Source organism: Phacochoerus africanus, chromosome 5 (genome assembly GCF_016906955.1).
Source record: "Phacochoerus africanus isolate WHEZ1 chromosome 5, ROS_Pafr_v1, whole genome shotgun sequence".
NCBI classification, from domain to species: Eukaryota; Metazoa; Chordata; class Mammalia; order Artiodactyla; family Suidae; genus Phacochoerus; species Phacochoerus africanus.
In genome coordinates this window covers 119,419,938-119,442,114 of record NC_062548.1, presented here as the reverse complement: position 1 = coordinate 119,442,114, position 22,177 = coordinate 119,419,938, and the positions used below count along the sequence as shown (strand labels likewise).

General features: G+C 55.7%; 1 protein-coding gene across 2 annotated transcripts in view; it reads left to right on the top strand.

The window, feature by feature from the left end:
* KLHL29 (kelch like family member 29) overlaps positions 1-22,177 on the top strand; it is a 306,133-nt gene that overhangs the window by 228,057 nt on the left and 55,899 nt on the right. For both annotated transcript variants that reach the window (XM_047782559.1, XM_047782558.1), the window contains 2 exons: positions 13,724-13,865; positions 16,637-17,149. In XM_047782559.1, the coding sequence (XP_047638515.1) occupies positions 13,724-13,865; positions 16,637-17,149 (655 nt within the window). The remainder of the gene's footprint in view (positions 1-13,723; positions 13,866-16,636; positions 17,150-22,177) is intronic.

Below are 22,177 nucleotides of genomic sequence, written 5' to 3'. Positions count from 1 at the left end.
CCAAGAGGTCTGTTAGCTCACCCCAGCTTGCCCCCACTTGTAAGGGGCAGAACTGGCACTGGAACCAGGCTACCTGGCTCCATCCACCACCCACCATGAGACACCCCCATGCTGCCCTGAGGAGCTCACAGTCTGGAAGGTGGGACTGGCCCCTGCTGTCACCGGGGGCCCAGTGTTCACAGGAGGGAGCCATCCCACACGGATCTCGGGCCTCAGACAGGACGTCAGAGGTGGTGAGGTAGCCTGGAATGTGCTGGAACGTCCCTCCCTCCCTCCCTGGAGAACTGGTGATTGCCCGGTTCCAGTGGGCCTGCCCTGCGGTGCCAGGAAGCCCTCGTGGTCCCTGCAGGGCAGATGAGCTCTGAGAGCCCTGCGCCTAGGTTTACACAGCAGCGGCCGGGGCGATGAGCCGTCGGGCCCGTCTGCTTGCTCGCCCCTTCTAGCGGGAACGGGCTGTTTTCTCCCTCCTGTAATTGTTACCATCTGTTTCCCTTCATCGTGTTTGTTGATGTTTTCTTGTTTTAAAACTGAAATGAGTCAGATTGGAAGCTGATTTAGGAAAAAGTGTCTGGGAGGGAAGCTCAGAATGGCCATAGCGGACTCTGTGCTTCAGAGCCGTCAGAGAAAAAGATTCCATGAGGCAGGCGGAGGTGTCTGCCAGCGTCACCTGCCCTGTGGGGGCTGGAGTCCCCCAGCTGCCCAAGCGGGATGGGGCTATGTGGGTCTGTGCGGAAGTGTGGAAGGCATGGAGGGGGGCGGATCTTGGTGTGTAGGGGGCAAGTGCGTGTGTGTGCACACTTGCGCCCGCACGTCCACGTCCAGCTGCCACTCTGTTGGGGATTTGAAGTCAGTGCCTTGTGCCTCCACCTTCCTGTTCTCATCCACCAGTCACCCTAGACTCTCGGTTCCTCACTGCTGTTATTTAAGCCAAAGAAGGTGTCCTGGGTCTCTGCCCCTGGCTCTCTGGGTCTCCAAGCCCAGCACAGCTCTGAGACCTTGAGCCGCCGCCACTGCAGCTTGCGGTGCCCTCGCTTTAGTCTCTCGGCCAAACAGCCAGGCGTCCACAGACGCAGCGTGTGAATCAGAATCCAGCCTGCCTTCCTCTCCTCTGTCCTTTCTCGATAATCCAAGCCTGCGGGGGATTCTCTGGCTCCAGCGACCCAGAGAAAACGGATGTGGAAGAAAGATCGCCATGAGCACGGCTTCCTTCTTGCATTCTGCCCCCCATAGTAATAATAGCTATAATAGTAATAATAGCTGCCATTTGCTGAGCCCCCTGCTCTGCCCCAGCTTCTGTGATGAGCCCTGGAAATGGGGGGTTTCTACTGCTCACCGAAATCAGGCTTTGGAAGGAGGCTTTTCAGGCCAGTTTTCTGGATGACGGAGCAAATGCTCCCAGAGGTGAACTGACTTGTGCCAAGTCACAAGGCACGTTAGAGGTGGTCCAGGCCTCCAACCCAGGCCTTCCACCTCCAGAGCCGGAGCTCTGAGCATCACGGTGCTGGGATGTGCCCTCCGGAGACTGATGAGCTGTCAGCTGAACGACGCCACATGCGGCCACCCCGACGAGCTGGGTTTCCACCAGAGGTTCTTGGCTCCTGCTTCTGCCCTCGGACCTTTGACTCCGCGCTCCTCCTTCCTGGGAAGCCACCTGGAGTGCGCTTGGCCTCGCGGCACAAGGCAGGGCGTGCATCTCACTCCACTTACTGTGATGTTGAGCAAGCAAAGGAAACTTCTCGTGTCTGCATATTTAAGCGCTTTTATTAAGTGGAACAAGCTATTTCTGAACACGAGAGTGGCCAACAGCCTTAGAGGAAATTAAAATGAACCATGACAATGGAAAATTGCACAGGGGCACGGCGGATTCTCCGGAGATAAATACAACAAGGCTTTCAACAGCATTCGGGAAAGACTAGAGATCATGGAGATTATGTTGTGAGAGAAAAAAGCAAACCACCGGAAAATTAGAGCTCGGGCGGGTGGGAGGACCCAGCGTACGCTGGTCGGGACTGTGGGTAGCCCTCCAGGAAACACCCCCAGGGTCTGGTGGACAAAGTAGGGCGGAGAAGCAAGAAGCAGCTCGGCTCGCCTGGGCAAGCATCTTCTCAACGCCCATTGCGTGCACGCTCTGTGGGTGCAAGGGATTGAAATGCGTTCCCCCCAGATTCGTAGGTTGACTTCCTAGCCCCCATGTTGGGGGTATTTAAAGACGAGGCCTCTGGGAGATCATGTGGTTTAGAGACATGAGGATGGGAGGGCCCCATGATGACATTAGCATCCTTGTAAGAAGGAGAGACTCCAATTTTCTCTCTCTGCCATGTGAGGACACAGCAAGAAGGTGGCTGTCTGCAAGCCAGGAACAGAGTCCTCAGACTTCCTGATCTCAGACTTCCAGCCTCCAGAACTGTGAGAATCTCTGTCATGATGTCACCCAATCTGTGGTGCGTTATCATGCCAACCCGAGCTGACTGATACAGTGTGGCATGGAGTTAGACACACTGCCCTTGGCCTCAAAGAGCTCTTGGGCCTTAAGGGTTGCAAGCGGGCACGTCTAAGGGTTTGACAGATATTAGCTGTTATAATGACGATTTCTCTCCTTTGCCTGGGCCCTCCCCCAGGACCCGGGCTCTTTCATTGTCTCGAGCACACGAGAGCTTCTCAGTAAGCGCGGGGTGAGTGAAGGAGTGAATGACCCATGCATCTGAGGAATGGCTGGAGCCGTGGTAACCAGGCAGCACGGTGAGGACATGAAGGGAAGGAGGCCTTGGCCCAGGCAGGCTGCTGAGGCAGGGGTGTCAGTAGAGGGGACTTGTCTGGGGTCCCCTCCCCCTGACCCAGGAGTCACAGCAAGCAGCCCCAGGCAGAAAGCCCCTCAGGCCGTCTCTGTGGTGGGTCATGTCCAAGGGCCCAGGCATGGTACAGAGCCTGCCCATCCTCCTGCAGGGCAGGGCCAGCGCCTTACACTGTCCTGGCCCCCTGGGACCCCGCTCCTCCCCGTATGTCACCCCGGAGGAGAAGTCTGCCTGTGTCTCCACTGCAAAAGGACCTGCTTCCCTGTCTCGCCCCCACCACCCCCGCATCTTAAGGATTTTATCGCTTTCCTTTGGCACCTGGACCTCCAGTGAATTTAGCCAGAACCTGTCTGCCCCAGCAGGCTTCCCGAAGCCTGAAAAAAAAATGGGCTAGTGCTGAATGATTACATTTCCTTTTAAAAAGGAAAAAAAAAGGAGTTCCCATTGTGTTGCAGCAGAAACGAATCCAACTAGTCACCATGAGGTGGCAGGTTCGATCCCTGGCCCTACTCAGTGGGTTAAGGATCCATTGTTGCCGTGAGCTGTGTATAAATTGCAGGCCCAGCTCAGATCCTGATGGCTGTGGCTGTGGCTGTGGCTGGCAGCTACAGCTCTGATTCTTCCCCTGGCCTAGAACCTCCATATGCCATGGGGTGTGGCCCTAAAAAGCAAAAATAAATAAATATTTTAAAAAAGACAAAGACAAAAAAAAAAAAATCACCTGACCTGCCTCAATTCTGAACTGACGTAGCTGAGCTGGCCAGAGGGTCCACCCCTCCCTCAGGACCCTGCCCGGCCACACACTGCTCTCCTTACCAAGAGCCCGGGCCAAGAAAGCACAGAGAAAGTACCAGGCAGCGCAGGACGACGTCCAAGGAATCCCTTGCTGAGCACTTTGGAACCTTCCACTGCAGGGCCGGGCCGGTGTCCTGAGACGCACACTCGGGCACTGACTTGCTTCAGTGAGTCTTGAAGTCCCAACACTGAAACGACTTCAGCTGCTTCATCTGCACCGCCCCGTCTGAGGAGCCGCCTGGCAGCGACATCTGTGCTGCACTGTTTGTTTCTTTGTCCTGCCTGGCCCCGGAGTGACCCTGCCACAGTCCTCTCTCTTATTAGGCTTCTAAGGAGGTCGCTAAAGACGTCTGTGGCGGGACCGTCTTGCCAGGCGTGAGAGTCAAGCTCTCAGTCAACTTCTGCCCAGAGAGTTGGCGGCACGCGTCACAAGGCAGAGGGCTCAGAACTCAGTGCTTTGTCTGTAACAAAGCAAGGAAGGCGTCATCCAGGCCCACACCTCAAAAGGTGGACCGTGGGTTTGAATAGGAGCGTCAGGTGTTTGTTGAGGAAGGGCCCCCAGGGGAGCTGCAGACACGCGGCCGTACTCCTTCTTGGGGTTCCTTCTGGCTCCAGTGGGTCCCACGTGCTAGGAAAGCATCTTTGGTCCTGAATGGCCTCTGGGGAGGGGCGGAGAGGGGCAGGAAGGGCCCGAGGGGGCAGGGCAGAGGGGCCGGCACCCCAGGTCCAGCTGTCCTTCAGGGCCTACTGCTTCCCCTCGTGGGTGGTGGAGAACCAACCCTAGGAAGGCCCGGTTCTGAATGCATCCTGGGCGCTCTGAGTGCCAGCCTCAGAGGGCCAGGCCGGATCAGCACACGCTTCACAACAGACCCACATGTGCCCCCGCACCCACTCCTAGCTCAGCCACCCTCACAGGGGCCTCCGCCTCCCCAGATTCACCAAGGATTGCACATGGAAAGATAACAAAGGCTCCTGGAAATGGCTGTTGTCTGATGTGTATCTGTGAGTCTGAAGCTGACCCCCGGGAGGACGGGCATGTCACGGGCTCTGAGGCTGGGAGGTCGAGGGGTGGTCCCAGAGCCACCACCTGCTGGGCCGGCTTCTGGAAAACGTCCATCCAAGATCAGAGTGGGTCTGCCCTGCCTCGCCCACCTTCCCGCCCACTCTGGCGACAAGAATGAAGATGGGTCATGGTGCTCCGGAGGGAGCTGCTGCGTTGTCGCCGGGGCGGAGGTGAGCGGGAGCAGGCAGGGCGGCGGGGCCTCTGAGCAGGCCGGGCAGGTTACAAGGAACACGGCTGTCGGGGGAGCCGCCAGGGCTGATTGAAGGGGGCGATGAAAGGCCCGTCCCAGCGCTGGGAGCAGGTGCCCCTCACTCGTCCGCGTCCATCCGTCTGGGCCACTGGCTCTCTCACATCACAGGCATCTGCTGAGGGCCAGGCCTGCCCTGCACCTTTCAGCAGAATGAAAGGGAGACTGATATCAGAGGGGAGCTGAAGCACAGGAAAGGCCTCTTTCTTTTCAAAGACTTTCGTTTGTGATGGGCTTTTTTTTCTAGGTGATCTTATTTCAAAGCCCCTTTGAAAATTTTGTGGGTTTTTGTAATGGATGAAAAGTTACTTGGAAATGGGACTAAGAAGTTTTCAGCTGAAAGTTGTTAGAGGAAAGTTGAAAGCTTGGAGTTGTAAGGTTCCACCAGATGTATCATCTCTTTTGTCCACAAGGCCCATCCATTGGGAGGAAGGGGCTGGGGGCCTGGACAGGGCACACGGGAGAGCACGGAGCGAAAACCCGCCCCGGCCGCAGTCGCTTTACATTTGCCGGGGAGGCCATTGCAGCTGAACTTTCAGCAAAAATATGTCCAAGGTAGAGACTTTGATGTTGGAAAATGGAAACGCAAACCTACTTCCAGAATACGATAGGAAGCTGGGTTCTATCAAAGACAATGGGTACCGCATGGATGTTTCATGTCAGAAAAAATAGTTATGAAAGAAGATGGGGCCCAGGCGGACCTGAGAGGAGGAGCCAGAGCAACAGTGGCGTGAGCCCTGGACACGTCCACACCAGAGAAGTGGCAAGAGAAGGGGCCAGGGAACAGCACGACAACCAGGAAAAGCATTGGTCCAGAAAGCGAAGGGAAGAGTTTCGAGAACGAAGGAGCAGAGACAGAGGATGCGTCTGGCTTTGGCACTTGTCCATTTAAAGGGGATGGTTTCTCTGAAGTGCTGGGGTGGAAAGAGTCCAGGTGTGAAAGCCGCAGGGTAACAAGAGTGCCACCAGGTATCCTGAGTCCCAAGGAGGGGATGACCACGGCGGGCGGGGTGGGACGGCAGCGAGGGCACATGGCTGAAGGGGCAGAACAAGGATTTTTCAATACCTGAGATGGAAAGCCAAGGGGAAGGGGCTGGTGGAGACAGAGGGAGAGAGGGGAGGTGGAGGCTGGAAGCGCACCGCCAGCTTTGGAGGCGGGCGGAGGTGTCCTTCTGTGCTGCCCTGGTCTGAGACTAGAGAAGCAGCCCCGTTGGAGAGGGCCAAGGCCTCGCTGGCCGGGGTTGGCGGAACACGCCAACCGTGGCTTAGGGTCTGAGGGGGTGGGAGGGATGAGGGAAGGCCAGGGGACCTTACATGCCGTCAGGGTCAGAGCAGGGGGCCCACATGGGCTGGACACCATGGGGGAGGGAGAGGCCATGGCAGACCCTCCTGTGGACATCAGAGGAGGGATTCCAAGTGGAACCCCAATGGGGTGGTGTGGACACGGCGCTGGTGTGGCTAAGCCCGTTTATGGGGCCATCAACCCCTGCAGGGGGGGCTAGAGAGGGGCGGCCTGACATTCCGGCCATCACAGAGCACTTCCGAGGGTCTTAGGAGAGAACTGACCTGGGATAGAGCCCCATACCTGTCCTACTCTAGCTATTATTCATATCCCTGGACCTTTTTATGCTCAACTGCAAAATGAAGGTGAGGACATGGCTGTCCTGAGGGAAAGAAATCACATCACGCCCATGCCTGGCATGTAGGAGGCACTCAAACGACCTGAGCCATTAGCACAGGGGCAGGTTGGGCAGCCCCATCGCATCTGGGCCTGGCATCCATTTATGGCTGGGGTTGTTGAGACCTCGTGGGGCGGTCCAGTAAGCGAGAGAAGGTGCAGGATGGTTTCAGCTTAAAGTATTTGTCTGGGATCCCAGGGCCAGGTTAGAGGCAGAGCACTGGCCTCTGCAGTGCTGTCTCCCAGCCCAGCACACTGCTGCCCTCGCCAAGCTGCCTCCTCCTTTCTCTGCCCCCTTCCCCCTCCCCCCATCACATCCTCTGCCCCCGCCAGGCTCCTGGCGGGCACACTTGGCCTCCAGAGACATCATCATATTCTGTAATATGATTGGAATCTGAATATATATTTAAAATGACAAGTTTGAAATTAAAATTTAAATAAAGAATTACTTTTCTGTAAGTTGCTCCGAAAGCAGTAATTTAGCAGCAAATTGATAGAGAAAGGTAAGCACTGGTCCTTTAAACCATCGTGCAGTTTCCGGCATGTGAGCCAGAAGTGTCTCAATTTAACACATCATTGGTTAGTATTATTAGAAATTTCATCGGGCTCCAGAGCACATTACGGCGCTACTCCGAAGGGGTGCCAAGGGCACGGCCTAGGTTCAGGGGGCCAGAGAGGGCAGCCTGGTTAATGGGGGCAGGAAGAGCCCGGGCGAGCCTTCCCCCCCCCCACCCCCCGTGGGGATTTCACTGCAATAATTTTCTTGTTTGTACTTCGGTAGCGATCAAGAAAGGAGAACGGAGAGACTCCTGAGTGTCATGCGCTCTTCCCAGAGGTCGCAGACTTACAGCTTTGGTGTCTGTCAACGCATTTTTCTGGCCCCTTGAAGCCTAGATGGGGCACCGGCGTCCATGAAGGCGGTGTCACCTGCCTGGCTCCTATGAGCCACATGAGCAAGACCGCCAAATCCATCCCAATTGGGACTGGCCCGTCAGCATCAGCCCCCGGGTTCCCCCCGTTCAGGCACAAGGGCCTTCGAACTTGAACCTCAGGTCCACCGTTGCGACCCAGAATGGGGTCCATGGACCAGGCCACCTGAGAGCTGCTTAAAGAGCCACATTTCTGGAGTCCCTACCCCAGACCTATTGATTCAGAAGCTTCGAAGGTGGGGTCCAGAAGCCCTCGTTCTTAACCACCACTCCCCGTCAATCTTCCTATGGGCACAGGCCCCTGCCACAGAGATGGTTGATGCTCTACCTGTGTGACCCTGGAACCGTGCTCTTGTGGATAACCTGCGAGCCCTAGACAGCCAGCCGTCTCGGTTTAAACCCCTAGGCTGCAATCTTAAAAACTCAGACACCACACCCCCTCCCCTCCTTCCCCTCGCCTGAGAGTCTACCATTAGCCTGCCACTCCTTTAAGTAAGAACTGCCTTCCTGGGCCTTCGCCTTAGTAGTGCCAGGCTCCCTGAGAGGCCCTCAGAATCCAGAGCCAGGGGTCACGGGGGTGTCTCACCAAGGCTTGTCTTTCCCAAATTAGGTGGGAATTATGAGGAGTCGTGAGATAAAAATGAGGCTGCAGATAAAGCTCCGAGTGCAGCCAGCCCCAGCTTGCCCACTGCTGTCCTCCCTGTGGCTTCTGTTTTCATCCAGGCCAATTCCCACTCCAGCCCCCACTCAGCTGGGGGGTGCCTTGGTGTCCAGTGGTGCTTCCGGCCCAGGGTGAGCACAGAAGTGTTGTCTGGTCGATTAAAGTGAAGTGAAGGCTGGGAGACTCCAGGATCTCTTGGGCTCTCGTGGGGCCACTGCTGCTGTGAGGGAAAGGGACGGCTGTACTCAGGGACGCTCAGCAGATGGCAGTCCCTGCCAGTGCTGCCACACCACACAAGGGACAAGAGTGTCAAGATTTGCAGGTCCCAGTCTGTGGAGGCAGGTCCCTCGGCAGGAGAGGGGCTTCTGCCTGAGTGAATCATGACAAGCTTCTGTGCTCCAACGTCAGCTCTAACTTCCAGGCTTCATGGATTCACCCTCTTCTGATGCCCTTGGGTGAACCATGGGAGGAGCTGAGTTCTGGTTTCTCCAAGTGATGCCCCAGCCCCACAGAGGCAGGAGGCGGCCTCAGACCCCACATCCCCCACCCTGTTCAGGCACTGGGCGAGGGGTCAGAAGATTGGGCATTATGCCTCTGAACAGACTCCGGCATCATCCGGGGCAATGGTAGTTGGGGTCCCAGCAGAGGAGGCCCCCTCAGTCTGGAAACATCACCTCCCCAGCGAGGAAAACTCATTGGATCAGCTTTCCCAGGCGCACGAAGCCATTTCACCTCTCTGTTCTGTTATGATTCCCTCTCCTGCAGTGCACACCATGCATCCATGCATTTGTAAATCAACAGGGACGCACACACTCCTGCTATTGGGCATCACTGTAGCGCCAAGACCCTGCCTTTATTCATTCCTTCCCTGGGCACCTAAACTAGGCTGGCATCAGCTGGGCCAGGCAATGTGCGGGTCCTGCCATCATGGAACGCCCCCGCGCCCCCCCCCCCCAGTACAGGTCAGTACCGTCCCTGAAAGGCAGTATTCTGAGGCTGTGATCATCGTGCGCACGGAGCATGGGCTGAGAACAAGCCCTGGGGAGTCCCCTCCTGCCATTTTTCAAACCTCCCTGACCACCTGGGGTTCGACTGGCCTATATGGCACCACTGTGCACAGTAGAAAAAAAAGGCTCCCTCTGGACAAATTAGCAAAAGCAGCTTCATGGGTGCACAGCCTTGGGAACAAATGGGTGCTCTGTGGGAGGAAAAGCACTGCTGCCTCCCCAGTGGTGTCAGTCCTCTCGGCCCCGCCACCAGGCACCTTCTCATCCTCACTACCTGCGGCCCCGCACACCGGCTCCAGAATGGAGCAGGGCCCCAGTGCCGCTCTGTAGGCAACATGTAACTGGTTCTCCCCAAGCTGGTAGAGCACAGCCGGGGGGGCCCCGGGAGGCTTGTCGCAGGTGGAGGTTCCCAGCCCCCTGAACAGCAGGTGCTTCAGCCCGTGGCGCCCCTCACAGAGAGTTTCATCCATAAAGGATCGGGGTCCTTAGTGTTCTTCAATTGCTGAAAGAAGCGGGATGCTGTCAGCCACCGTAAAAATGTGACCTTTGAAAATTTACAAGAGCTCGGGGTTTAAAAGCTGCTGCGTTAATGATGCATCCCATTAGCATCTCATTAAACGGAAGCAGAGAGAAGCCTGCTCCGGCCAGATGATGGGCAGATAGGGCCACTCCGCGGCGCCGGGCAGGAGGAGGGCTCTTCTCCGTGCCTCTCTGTGCCGAGTGCCATCATGTCACAGGAGCAAAAGCAAGGCCAGGAAAACTGGGGAAAGGCCAGATGTCTTTGTGGTTTGATTGAGTCCTCGGTGATGGCAGTGGGAGGGGGCGACAGGAGGCTCCCTCCTCCCCCCTCCGCCCTGGGCGGCTCTGCTGGCAGGTGTCTGTGCATCCTTGGGTTGGCAGCCCCCTGGTGAGAAGGGAAATCTGGGGAGGCCTGCCATTTGGCCTGGAGAGTCTTTGGTGGAGCCGTGGACCTTTGGGGACGCTGATCCAAGACAGAAAGTCACAGTAGGAGCCGAGTTCAGAGCTGGAGTCGTGGACCCGAACACAGTCCCCCAGAAGCCTCCAGAACCCAGGGAACCTCGAGTTTACCTTGGGCCTGGACCCCTCTGCAGAAGGATGGGGCTCTGGTCAGGCCCAGCTGACTCACCTCATCAGCCGCAACATTCCTAAGCACCTGCAATGTCCAGGCGCCTCGGCAAAGTGCACAGCTGCTGTCGGTGTTTTTTCTGGATGGAGTGGAAGAAGGCAGGTTCAATTCTTTGTTTCAATAAAATAAATACAAAGTCCTGAACTGCAAGTTGCTCATAGCTTTAGAAGTTACTAGTGCCAAACAGAACAGAAATGTCCTTATTTATTTTTCCTAGAGAAAAAAAAAAAAAAAAAACAGAAAGTAGGCTGTTTTTCCTTTTCAGAGCAGAACTGCTTTCTTGTCTGTAAGAACTCACTTGTAATAGTCATGAAAGACACAGGCAGAGGGCAGGCCTATTGTAGCCACAGCACAGTCGCCCCAGCGCCCTGGTCCCACCCCAGCACCCCCTTGCATCCCCAGCACCCTGGCTTCCTTCTGGAGTGTGACTCGGCTCACCAGCTCCCGGTTTGCAGCGCTGGGAACAGCCCCTCCAGGGCAGGGCTGAGTCTGAGTCCCCAGCGCCTTGCACAAGGCCAGGCCCAAAGCAGGGGCCTGGTGCTGGTTCCTGAAGAACAAACCAACTGACCAGCAAAAGTACAAGTGAGTGAGATGGCAGGAGTGCTTCGGGACCCAGGGCCCGAGGAGGAGTGTGCAGTTTTCCAGAAATGCCCCCAGTTTTAGGGCAAAACCTGGATCTCCTGAAGTTTTAGTCTCAAGGAGGAGACCTCAACCACCCCCTCTGATGGGAGCGGCTGCTGTCTGGGTCAGGCCCCCGGCCCCGCGTTCACAGAGCCCTTCCCCACTCTGTCAAGTCACCAGGCTGGAGGGCTTGAGCGGGAGAGAAAGGGGCGACTGCAGGAGGACCCGGAAAACCAAGCCTGCCGCCTGCCGCCTGCCTGGGAGGCCTCCGAAAATTCCAGGCAGCAGAGAGGGGCTGCAGTGCCCCCTACTGGCAGGAGGGGTTGCTGCATTGCCAGTGAAGGAGGGGCCTGGTGAGGAGGCTGGGCTCTCCGCATTCAAACGGCACCCCCAAACGGGGCCCTGAATGTGACATCACACTGGCTCCTTCCCCTGACGAGCCTCTTATTATGGGGAAGCAACCCCTGCGCCTCTGCGCCAGCACCCCCGCCCCCAGCCCTCACCAGCCCCCACCCCTAGCCTGGAATTGCGGCGGCTGGGGGTGGGGGTGGGGGGGTGCTGCCGACAGGGCACCCTGGAAAACTCTCTATTCAGACCACGCTGTAGTAGCTGCGCTCTTGGGTCTTAAGTTCCTCAAGACTGTGTGATTGCGGCTAAATCCCCAGCCCCCTCGCCCCCCCACCCCAAGCTCCCATCTGTCCCACAGACAGAAATGGGGCAGAGGCCTCTGATAAGGAAGCGTGTCCGCCGAATTGTTCTTTCCTCAGGAGGGTCACTTTTTTCCTTTGTTTCCTGTGCTGCTCACAGAAGCGAAGCATCTGAAATGCAGGCCAGAGATAAAGTACAGCCTAATGCAATTAGCTCAGCTCAGCCTACGGGTCCTAATGGGATGCGCTCCTGCTCCTCCCAGCAGGCCCTGATGCAGGCGCTGTTTGTCATCTGCATTATGCATCAAAGCCCCAATAAGCCCGGCAACCCTCCCGCCGCAGTCGGCCTAGTGAGGAGAGTCCTGCTGCTCAGAGATGCCCAGGAGGGGGCGCTGCACCCCACCAGCTTCACCGAGTCCGCTTCCAGCTGGCGTCAAGAGCGCTGGGGCCTCCGCTGAGAGAGGCCTGCAGATGCCCCTTGAGGCGCCTTTGGCCTTCAATGACTGTCCCCAGTGGGCAACTGTCTTCCCCCCAACCCTTCCCACCTCACCCTGCACCCCAAACCTGGTTGGGCTGTGGCTGCACTGCTGGGAGCTGTGGTCGCTCTTCCTGAAACCACCTCTGTTAAGACACTCACCCCCTCACATCCTAGTTCTCTGTGTTGGGGAGATTTTTTTTTTTTTTTTTTTTTGCTTATTATAAATATTGTAATATCGGAGTTCCCGTTGTGGCGCAGTGGTTAACGAATCCAACTAGGAACCATGAGGTTGCGGGTTCGGTCCCTGCCCTTGCTCAGTGGGTTAACGATCCGGCATTGCCGTGAGCTGTGGTGTAGGTTGCAGACGCGGCTCGGATCCCGCGTTGCTGTGGCTCTGGCGTAGGCCGGTGGCTACAGCTCCAATTCACCCCCTAGCCTGGGAACCTCCATATGCCGCGGGTGCGGCCCAAGAAATAGCAACAACAACAACAACAACAAAAGACAAAAAATAAATAAATAAATAAATATTGTAATATCATAAATAGTGGTAATGCCCATAGTAGAAAATTTGGCAAACACAGAGAAGTGTAGACAAGACAATAGAAGTTTCCCTTAATCCCTCACCCAAGAATAACATTCCTGGAGTTCCCTGGTAGTCTAGTGGTTAAAGATCCAGCATTATCACTGCTGTGGCTCGGGTCACTGCTGTTGCGTGGGTTCAGTCCCTGGCTCAGGAACTTCTGCACGCTGCAGGCACAGCCAAATAATAATAATAATAACATTCCTGCTAATATTTGGGAGTTTTCTCTCTGCACATATTATTTTACATGATGAGGCTGTATTTGTGTCAATTTCTCATTTAACACTATAGTGTAAGCGTTCTGCTATCTCATTGAAAATGAGTAAGTGTCATTTGTAATGATTATATAATATTCCATCGTAAGGTGGTAGATCAGGAGACCAAAGCCATCCTGCTGTCCTAATGTTTGTTTTCGCCCTGAGGTTTATTTTCTCATTAATCTAAATATCTAAATTAGCCAGTGAGATCCTGGAGCAGGGAGCCCACCTGCTTCCTGCCAGGAGGAGCTAGGCCTCCCAGTGAAGATGCTCCCTGCTTCCCGGCCCTGGAGGTGGGACCTAAGCTGACTTCCCAGGGGCCCTGGTCCCCACCTTCCCACATCCTCTGTGGCGTGGGATGTCTGGGTGTCCGAGGCTGGTGTGGAGGCAGGACGGGGCCTGGTGGTGGCACTTTGGAGAGCCGTCTTCTCATGTGTCACATGGTGGCCCTGGGCCTGGGCTGAGTATGCATGCGGTGCTCAACACATACCCATGGATGTTGTTGCAGTTTATTAAGGACCCAAGGACTGGGGCGATTCCTTTCACCCAGGACAGAGTGCTCTTTCCTTTCCGATAGCTCAGGTGGCATGGGTGGCCGAGGAGGCACCGGTTGGGTAATGTGTTCCTAGAGTTGGGAGCTTCACAGCGGCCATGGCTGCAGCCATGAGAATGCCCTGAAATTTCCCTGTGGGGCTGGGTGGGGACCAGGTCTCTGCCTCTGGTCCCGAGGCTCAGGCAGCAGGAGTACTTACTGCTGGGGGTGGGTGCCAGGTCAGGACCCTTGCCAGCAGTGCTCAGCCTCCTGCTCTGCTTCTCCCCAGGCCCCCGGCATCTCCAAAGCAGACAATCAGTCCCAGGGACTCACGACCAGCATCCGGTGGGGACAGACGCCCATCAATCAGTCCACGCCTTGGGACACCGACGAGCCACCCTCCAAGCAGATGAGGGAGAGCGACAATCCAGGTGTGTGCTTCTGGGTGAAAAGAGACACCTACACTCGGGGCCAGGGGTCGGGGAGCTGAGGCGTCTGCAGCCCGCAGCAGCCCGGACCTGAGGCTGCACCAGGGGCAGGGGCGGAGGGCTGGTGGTGGGACCCTGTGCGATTGCCTGGGCAGTAGCTGTGTCACTACTTTCTCTGTTACTCAAGAAAGTAAGGAGGGCAAGGGAGTGAGAGTGACATTATAGGAGTGACTTTAAATCTGCTTTGAATTATTTCGAATAGTCATTCCCAAACCTCAGTACTCTGATTCATAAATTTCCAAAGTCACACCTTCTAGTAAGGTTTTGAGAACTGGGGAGGCTCCACCCCCCCTCCACCCCAGGGACTTAGGGGTTCACCACCTCCTGTAGCACCTCAGGCCTTCTTCTGGCAGCTCTGACCATTAAAAAACCCTTCCCTGTTACCCGCAATTGGTCCCAGATCTCCCCTTAGGATACACAGAACACGCAGGCTTGGCCGTCCACAGCACAGCCCTACAGGTATCTGAAGACCCCCACCCAGCCCCTCTCCAGGTCTTCTGCAGGCTGACCACCCCTAGTCCTTCAGCCACCCCTCGAGCCCATGGCTTCCAGCCCCTTTACCTGCGTAGGGGTTCCTCTCTCTGCATCCCTCGATGCCCAGGACCCAACACAAAGAACCCGCAAGGGCTCTGCAGCCCCTCTCCCTTGACCCTTGCAGCCTTACTGCACTTCTGCTTTGCCGGCAGCCACAGCACATGCTGTCTCAACAGTGAGACCCCCCAGACTGTCACGGCAGTCCCTCTGACCCCTGTCCATCCCCACTCAATCTGGCCTAAGCAGCTGGATGTGGGGACACAAGGGCAAGACCTTGCTGATATCTTCCTTATGACTCTCTCAGCAGCTCTTAGGTTCTGTCTTCATTGCTAACCTGTACCTAACCCTCCAATATTCTGTCACCTGCAGACTCAGTCATATGTCTTCCATATTTTCATCTAAATCACTGATTTAAAAAAATGGTGAGCACCTCACCAGAGGCCTCCCCTTAAGTCTCCAGCATCCTCTGGGCCATTCCCTGGCTCCTGAATCAATCGCCTGTGGCCCCACCTCTCTGTCTGTTCACCAGAGTTAGCCAAGAGCTGGCCAGTTGTGCTCTGAAGTTCTGGTGCCTTCTTCCAGGCTCCCTGGCTAATCCTGAAGAGAACCGAGCTTCAGGTGACATGCCTTGTCCTAAGACACCAGGCTGGCTCACAGTGATACTATTCTTCGGGCTTGGAGACAAGCCCCCTTAGCAGCCCGTTCTAGAATTTTGCTGGCACTGCCTCACTGACATTTGTCAGCGTCTAGTGTTCTCCAGCCTCACTCATTATCAAAATCAGCACCATCGCTGCACACTTACTCTGTGCCTTGCTCTGTGTGCCCTCGCGCAGCTCCGTGAAGTGGTAAGAGTGTCCCATGGCAGAGGAGGAAACCGGGGAAGGCTTATGCCTAAGGTCCCTGAGCCAGGGAGGGCAGAACCAGGACTGAAGTGCTGGCCGTCTGAAGCCAAGTCTGGCTCTCCACCACCATGCCAGGCAGCTCCCACCTTGGACGACTCCCCCAGAGACAGTAGCCCCTGGTGGCAAGATAGTCACTCCGCCATCATGGCGCCTGCCCTGCCTCAAATTGTGTTTCTGTGAGAGCTGCGAGCCCCACCTTCTAGCCTCTGGAGCTGGCAGTGCTGAGTAGCCCCCTAGTTCCCAGTCTTCTTCCTCCGTCTACGCTGCTGCTCCAGAGGCATTAGAACAAACAAGCATTTAGGTGACAGAGACAAGACCCGGACTTAGTCAGAGGTGACTCACACCGGCCTTCCCTGTCACAGCATCGTCCGGCTTCACTCACAAGCCCTCGTGGGTCCCCTCAATGGCAGCTGAGCTCAGGGGGCTCTGGGCCCTGCTCTGCCTCACCTGGGCACAGCTGGCTTTGCATTTGGAATTGGATCTCAGGAAGTGTGTCTGACCCCCTTGTTCAACCCCATTTCCTTAAGGGCCAAAATGGACTTCCCTTGTTCCCCCAGGGCTGGCCACACGGAGGTTGAGGACAAAGCCACCCACACCAGGCAAGGCCGTGGAGAGCAGCCTTCCCTTACCCCACCTCTGGCTCTCCCTTCCTGCACCGCAGGACCTTTGCACGGCTCCAGGCTCTGGTATTCTCCCCTTGCCCAGCAAACAGCTCCTGTCTTCACAGTCCAGATTTCTCCTCCCCTTTCTCAGATAGCGCTTCTCCAGAAAGGAAGGAAAAACACCAACACGTGTGAAACATTTAACACATGCCAGACACTCTGCTAATTCGGGGAGTCTTTTCAAATACATTTTCCTCATTCAGTTCTTCCCAGCAGACCTATGAGGTAGGCGTTGCTCCTTCCATTTGACGAATGTGAGGAAAGAGGCTCAGAGAAGATAAGCGACTTGCCCAGGGCTCTTAGGCAGTAAGTGGCGGAGCCAAGATTTGAATCCAGATCTCTTTGAAAGTCTCCACTTTCTTCCCTCTACTCTGCTGCCCCTCAACCTCTCCCGGGCAGACTGTGCTTCCTCCTCGGAGCCCCCAGAGTCGCGTCGCTAAGACTCGGAATGTGCTCCTTTGGGTGCCCCTGTTGTCACAGATTCTTACTTAATCTGCGGGCTCCTGGACGCAGGGATCTTGACCCCCGTGACCCTGGCCCTCAGCGCAGGGCCGGGGGCACTCGGGGTTGCGGAGTGAACGTCCCGGCAGATAACATCTCTCCATCTCCCTTGCAGGCACAGGGCCATGGGGGACCACCGTGGCCGCCGGGAGCCAGCCTGCCCTGATCGCACACTCCTATGGAGTGGCCCAGCCGCCCACCTTCAGCCCGGCTGTCAACGTCCAGGCCCCGGTCATTGGGGTGACCCCCTCACTGCCTCCCCACGTGGGGCCCCAGCTCCCGCTGATGCCAGGCCACTACTCGCTCCCACAGCCGCCCTCTCAGCCACTGAGCAGCGTGGTGGTCAACATGCCTGCCCAGGCCCTGTATGCCAGCCCGCAGCCCCTGGCTGTCTCCACACTGCCCGGTGTAGGGCAGGTGGCCCGCCCCGGACCCACCGCCGTGGGCAACGGCCACATGGCAGGGCCCCTGCTGCCTCCACCACCGCCGGCCCAGCCGTCTGCCACCCTCCCCAGCGGTGCCCCGGCCACCAACGGGCCCCCCACGTCAGACTCGGCCCATGGGCTGCAGATGCTACGGACCATTGGCGTGGGGAAGTATGAGTTCACCGACCCCGGGCACCCCAAGGGTAAGTCCTGCCGCCCACACGCCCCCGTGTGCCTACATCTGTGCCACCCGCCGTGCTCACTATCACAGTGCCAACTGCTTTCATCCAAGACAGCCTGGCCTCAGATGGAGGAGCCAGAGGGGAAGGGGAAGGGCAGGGCCAGGAAGGCGGGAAATGCGAGTGGGAGAGAAGAGGCAGGGAGGGGAGAGCCTGCAGGGTCCAGGGGCCTTCCGCCTTCAGCCCAAGCCCCGGGCCAGCCTCACCTCTGAGCCCAGGCCAAGTGCAGAATGAGCAGGAATCCTCTGCTCCTCTTAGGCCTCCTTAGAACAGTCCTTGGGGGGCCTTCTCCATGTTCCACTCACGAGGACAGCCTGAGCATGAACTGTCAGTGTCCCACCCCCACCCCACCCCCGAGAAAAGCACCCACCACCACGCCATTGGATGGGAGCAGCTCCTGGGGCACGAGGTGAGGCCCGGAAGACGTTCCTGGATTGTTGTGAGCCAGTTTGAGTATTATGTTCCAAGGAGCCCTGGGTGGCTCTGAGAGGCAGCAAGAAAGAGCACCTCCAGCCTTGGCCTTCATCTAACCATCTCCCCACAGCCCAGGGCGGTTTTCATCTAGGAGAGCTCCAAGGCAGGTCCTCGAGAACAGAGCCTGGGGGGCGGGGGGGGCGGGGGGATACCAGGATGTGGTTTTAGGCTGAGCCCCAACTGGAAGGTTAGGGCCAAGGGTGTCTGCAGACCAGCCTCACCCCTGATGGCTGTAGCCAGAATGCAGAGGGGTGGGCAGGAGCAGCGGGGGCCACAGGCCAAGGCTGGTGGGGCTTATCTGCACCAGACTTGCCTACCCCCAGAGCTCCAGCCCTCCAGGCGTCTGTTCCTGCTAAGTGGAGGAGGATAGGCAGCCAAGTCTGGACCCAGGGCCAAAGATATATAATGGGCCATCTGCCCTGCTGGGTGTCCAGGCCTCCTTTGAAAGAATAGTAGAGGGTCTAGGAAGTGTGAACGCAGGCGTGAGTTCTCAGCCTCCCTACTTGTGGGTGTGGGTTGCGGGTGAGGGGGGCCTACAGACTCTTAGCAGAGCTAGAACTCCCACCAGCCATTCTGGTTGGTCCAGCCTGCTCCCATGAATCTCTATCTTTATCGCTTCGAGCAATTTCCAGGCCTTGCCAAGCGTCCCAGCAACAAAGCCATGTCTAGATCTCCATTGGGTTTAATTCCCAATCTGATTGCGCCCCAACTGCCTTTGTTTTGGAAATCAGCACTAGTTTTAAATGACAAAATTATAGAAAATTACGTCTAAATTCTGGTAAACTCTTGCTTTGTTTAAGATCTTTTTTTAAAAAATTGACTAAATTGATTTTTTTTGTTGTTGTTTGAATTGTTTTGGTTAGGCTCCCTCTCCCTTTAAAAAGAAAAACTTCCTTGCCGTTTACATGCTGTCAACTCTGACACACTGGGCACTGGGTGTCCCGGCTGCTCCCACGGCTGTGCCGAAGCCCTGGGTGGGGGCTTCCCTCTCCCCACCGTGGGGTGCGTCCCCGCCCCCCCATCCCAGGGAGCCTCCTAGGACTGACGAAAGGTCTTGCCGACTTGCCAATCTCAGGCGTGCCCTTAGGAAAAGGAGTTGTTCTGTGCAAAAAGCTAACCGGCCTAGATAGGACCAGTTCCTGGTTTAGGGCTCAGTACGGAGCTGGGATCCACCTCCCGGAAGCTGCCAGGTGCAGGTGCATCTGATCACCATTAGGCACCTGAGCCCAAAACATCAGGAAGATATAAGCGGTAGAGACAGGTCCCACGGGCCCTCGCAGAGCCACCCCTGTAACATCTGTGTGGGGCTCGATGCATGAGCCATCCGCTCTCGTGACCTGAGCCCACAGACAGGAGGGGAGAAAAGAGGGGACCCCTGGTGCGGTTTGCTCTTCCAGCCCCTTCAGGGTACACTGAGGGATAGGTGAGGGCCAGGGAGGGCCTACAAAGTGATCAGGGCCCTGCCTTGTGGTAAACCAGCGAGATCCCCCCAGCTCCAGCCCGTGCCCCTTCCATCACGCTGATTTCCATACGTTTCCAGGGAGCGGACTGTTTCCCCAGAAATAACATTTAATTCGCTTCTCTATTGATGGCCCTCATCAGCTGATTCACCCCCTTCTACTGGCGGTGAAGAAAGACCATGAAGCAGGTACCCACCAATGCCTCCACGCTCGAGCCCGAGGGGGTTTGGGTGGATTTTTTTTCCTTTAAGTAATTTTTCCTTTCATTTCTAATCTTAAAAGCCTTTATTGCTAAAGCTATAATTTGTCTGTCAGATCTAGTGTCAAACAACCGCCTATTTTTTTAAAATAAGAAACCTGAATTCTGAAACGAAATCTTTGCAACTTGCTGTGTGAGGATCATATTCCTGACAAGACCACGTGGGCTTGGATTTGGGTCACTTTTAATTTTGCCCCGAGGGATTTTACATCTCCGAAGCCCAATGGATTTCACACTCCTAACTGACAGGCAGCTGGCTCTGAGCGGGAACCGGGTGGCCCTGCGTGGTGGCATCAACACGAGTCAGAACTCTCCTTGGAAAAAAAAAAAAGAACTTTCCTTTTCTCCTGTTCTCTGTTTGAAAGCTTGCCCAGCATTATAATAAGATCCACCGCAGAACTCCTTGAGATCTAGCTCATTAAAGTCCCGCGATTTTTCCTACTATTGTTTGACGTGACAACCTGGCCTCTTGCGGGGCTGAGTAATTACAGAGAGATCCCCCTCCATGAAGAGCAGGTCTTTGCCAGCCAGAAGGATGGGCCACTGGTATTTTTAGACTTCATTAGTGCCCTGATTTTCGATTCACATTTTGTTTCTTGTAATTATCTTCCCATAGACGGAGCTGAAATTTCAGTTGGGGTGCTGTTAGTTTGCCTTCCCAAAAAGGGCAGTGGGGCTTTCATTTAAAACGTAACCAATTGAAAATAAAGGCAGTGTGGAAGTGCTTTTTGATTTGCGAGAGGTCGAGCGATGGTCTCTCCTCTCTGACTAGAGAGACCAGCTTGCATGCAGCTCACTGTAATGAGTGTTATTTCAACGCACTGAGCACATATAGATTCTTTTTTAAGAAACTCACAAGGTAATCCCTCCTTTCTCGAAGAACAATTTGGAGGTGGGAGCAATTTGTCGGATTTTTTTTTTTTTAGATTATATATTGAAAGCTAATTAAAGTAGATTGCATGTATGCAAAGTGCTAAGGGAGGAAAAAAGATTATTTCACTCGAATCCTGTTATAAAATACCCGAGCCGCCGGTCTTGTTGGATTGGAACGCCTGAACTAGTCCACAGGTAGAGGTGGTGGCCAGTGTCAGATCCTGTGAGCCCTGGAGGTCCGGCGTCACTGCACCAGTGCCACGTGAGCCCAGCTGTGTGTGTCACAGCAGAGGTGCAGGCTGTTGATGTCATTCTGGCCCCTACCTTCTTCTCCAAAGGATTTTTGGTGGCTAAGAGCGTGGCTAGAGACACTTTAAAGCCCCAAACACTGGGCCTCGTGATGAGGTGCAGAAAGGTGATTGTATTTGCACGTGCATGTCCAGAGAGAGAGAAGCCAGGCTGCACCTGCTCGCTCTTGCTTCTGGACCAGAAAGCAAAGTCCAGGTTGACCGGAGGTGGAGAATTTGACAGACTTGTCTTTTTCGACTTTAGATTTCACAGGCCTATGCTGAGGGGCCGCAAGAATTCTCAGGGCTGAGGAGTCACACGGTGGGGTGGGTACAGCTGCTTTCTGTGGGGCTTGCATCTCCTCCGGTTCCAATCTTGACCCTGGTCCTCCACCCTGTGGAGTTCTGTCTGCCCTCGTGGAGCCCTCAGCTTGAACAGCAGCTCTCCTGGCCTCCCCGGGTGGCAAAGATCTGCTGAAGATACTTTGATGCAGAGTGAACAGCTGTGTGATTGGGGCAAGTCCTCCAACCTTTCTGAGCCTTTGTTTCCTCATCTTGAAAATGGAATGGGAGTTCCCCTTGTGGCTCAGCAGGTTAAGAACCCAACCAGTATCCATGAGGATGTGGGTTCAATCCCTGGCCTTGCTCAGTGGGTTAAGGATCCAGCATTGCCATGAGCTACAGCTTAGGTCACAGAGGCAGCTTGGATCCAGCATTGCCATGACTGTGGCATAGGCTGCCAGTTGCAGCTCTGATTCAACCCCTAGCCTGAGAACCTCCATAGGCCACAGGTGTGACCCTAAAAGAAAATAATAAAAGATGAAAATGGAATGACAGTACCACAGTCACTGGGTAGAGAGAAGGACAGAATGGATCCTGGGTATGACCACACTGTGCCCACATATCACCAAAAACAGGTGCTGCTAAACTGTGTCTGGGGAGTTCCGTAGAGAGAAGCTGGTAAAGGGGCAGAGAGCAGGGGCAACGCACAGGAGTTGGAAGAAGCCCATGCTTGTTTACAGGGCAGCAGCCCCTGGTCAAGCTGCTTAACGGGAATGCCATGGCCCCATCCCTGAAAGGGAACAGGCTGAGTCACCTTCCTGGCAAAGGGAATCAGGCCTGCTCCCCCCATCCCTGGCGCCCAGCACAGATCTCATCACTCCCTGCACTAGCCTCTGACATGCGAGGGCACACTGCTTCCTCAGTAAATATCCTGGAAGAAGTTGGGGGCACATGATAAAGCTGTTGGCCCACACATGGTTAGCCCAGAGGCATGAAATGTCCAAACCAAAATCCTCTTCCCACAGACCTGCTCTTCCTGTGTCTCTGCCTCAGAAAGGACACCATGCAGTTCAGGGTCAAAGCCCATGGTTGTCCTTGACCTGCCCTTCTGCCCTTATGCACTGAGTCTGGAAACTCCTTTGGCTCTGCCTCTCTGGATTGGTCCTCACCTCTCCATCCCCAACCCCCTTTCAGACCATCATCACTCCTGACCTGCATCAGTGGCCTCCAGGCCCACAGTGCATCCCCTCCCATCCAGGGTCTGTGCTGCAGCCAGAGTGGTCTTTTCAAAACACGGGTCTGGTCCTGTCACTCCCCATTGAATGCCTCCAACCGCGCGAAAGACAGAGCCCAACCC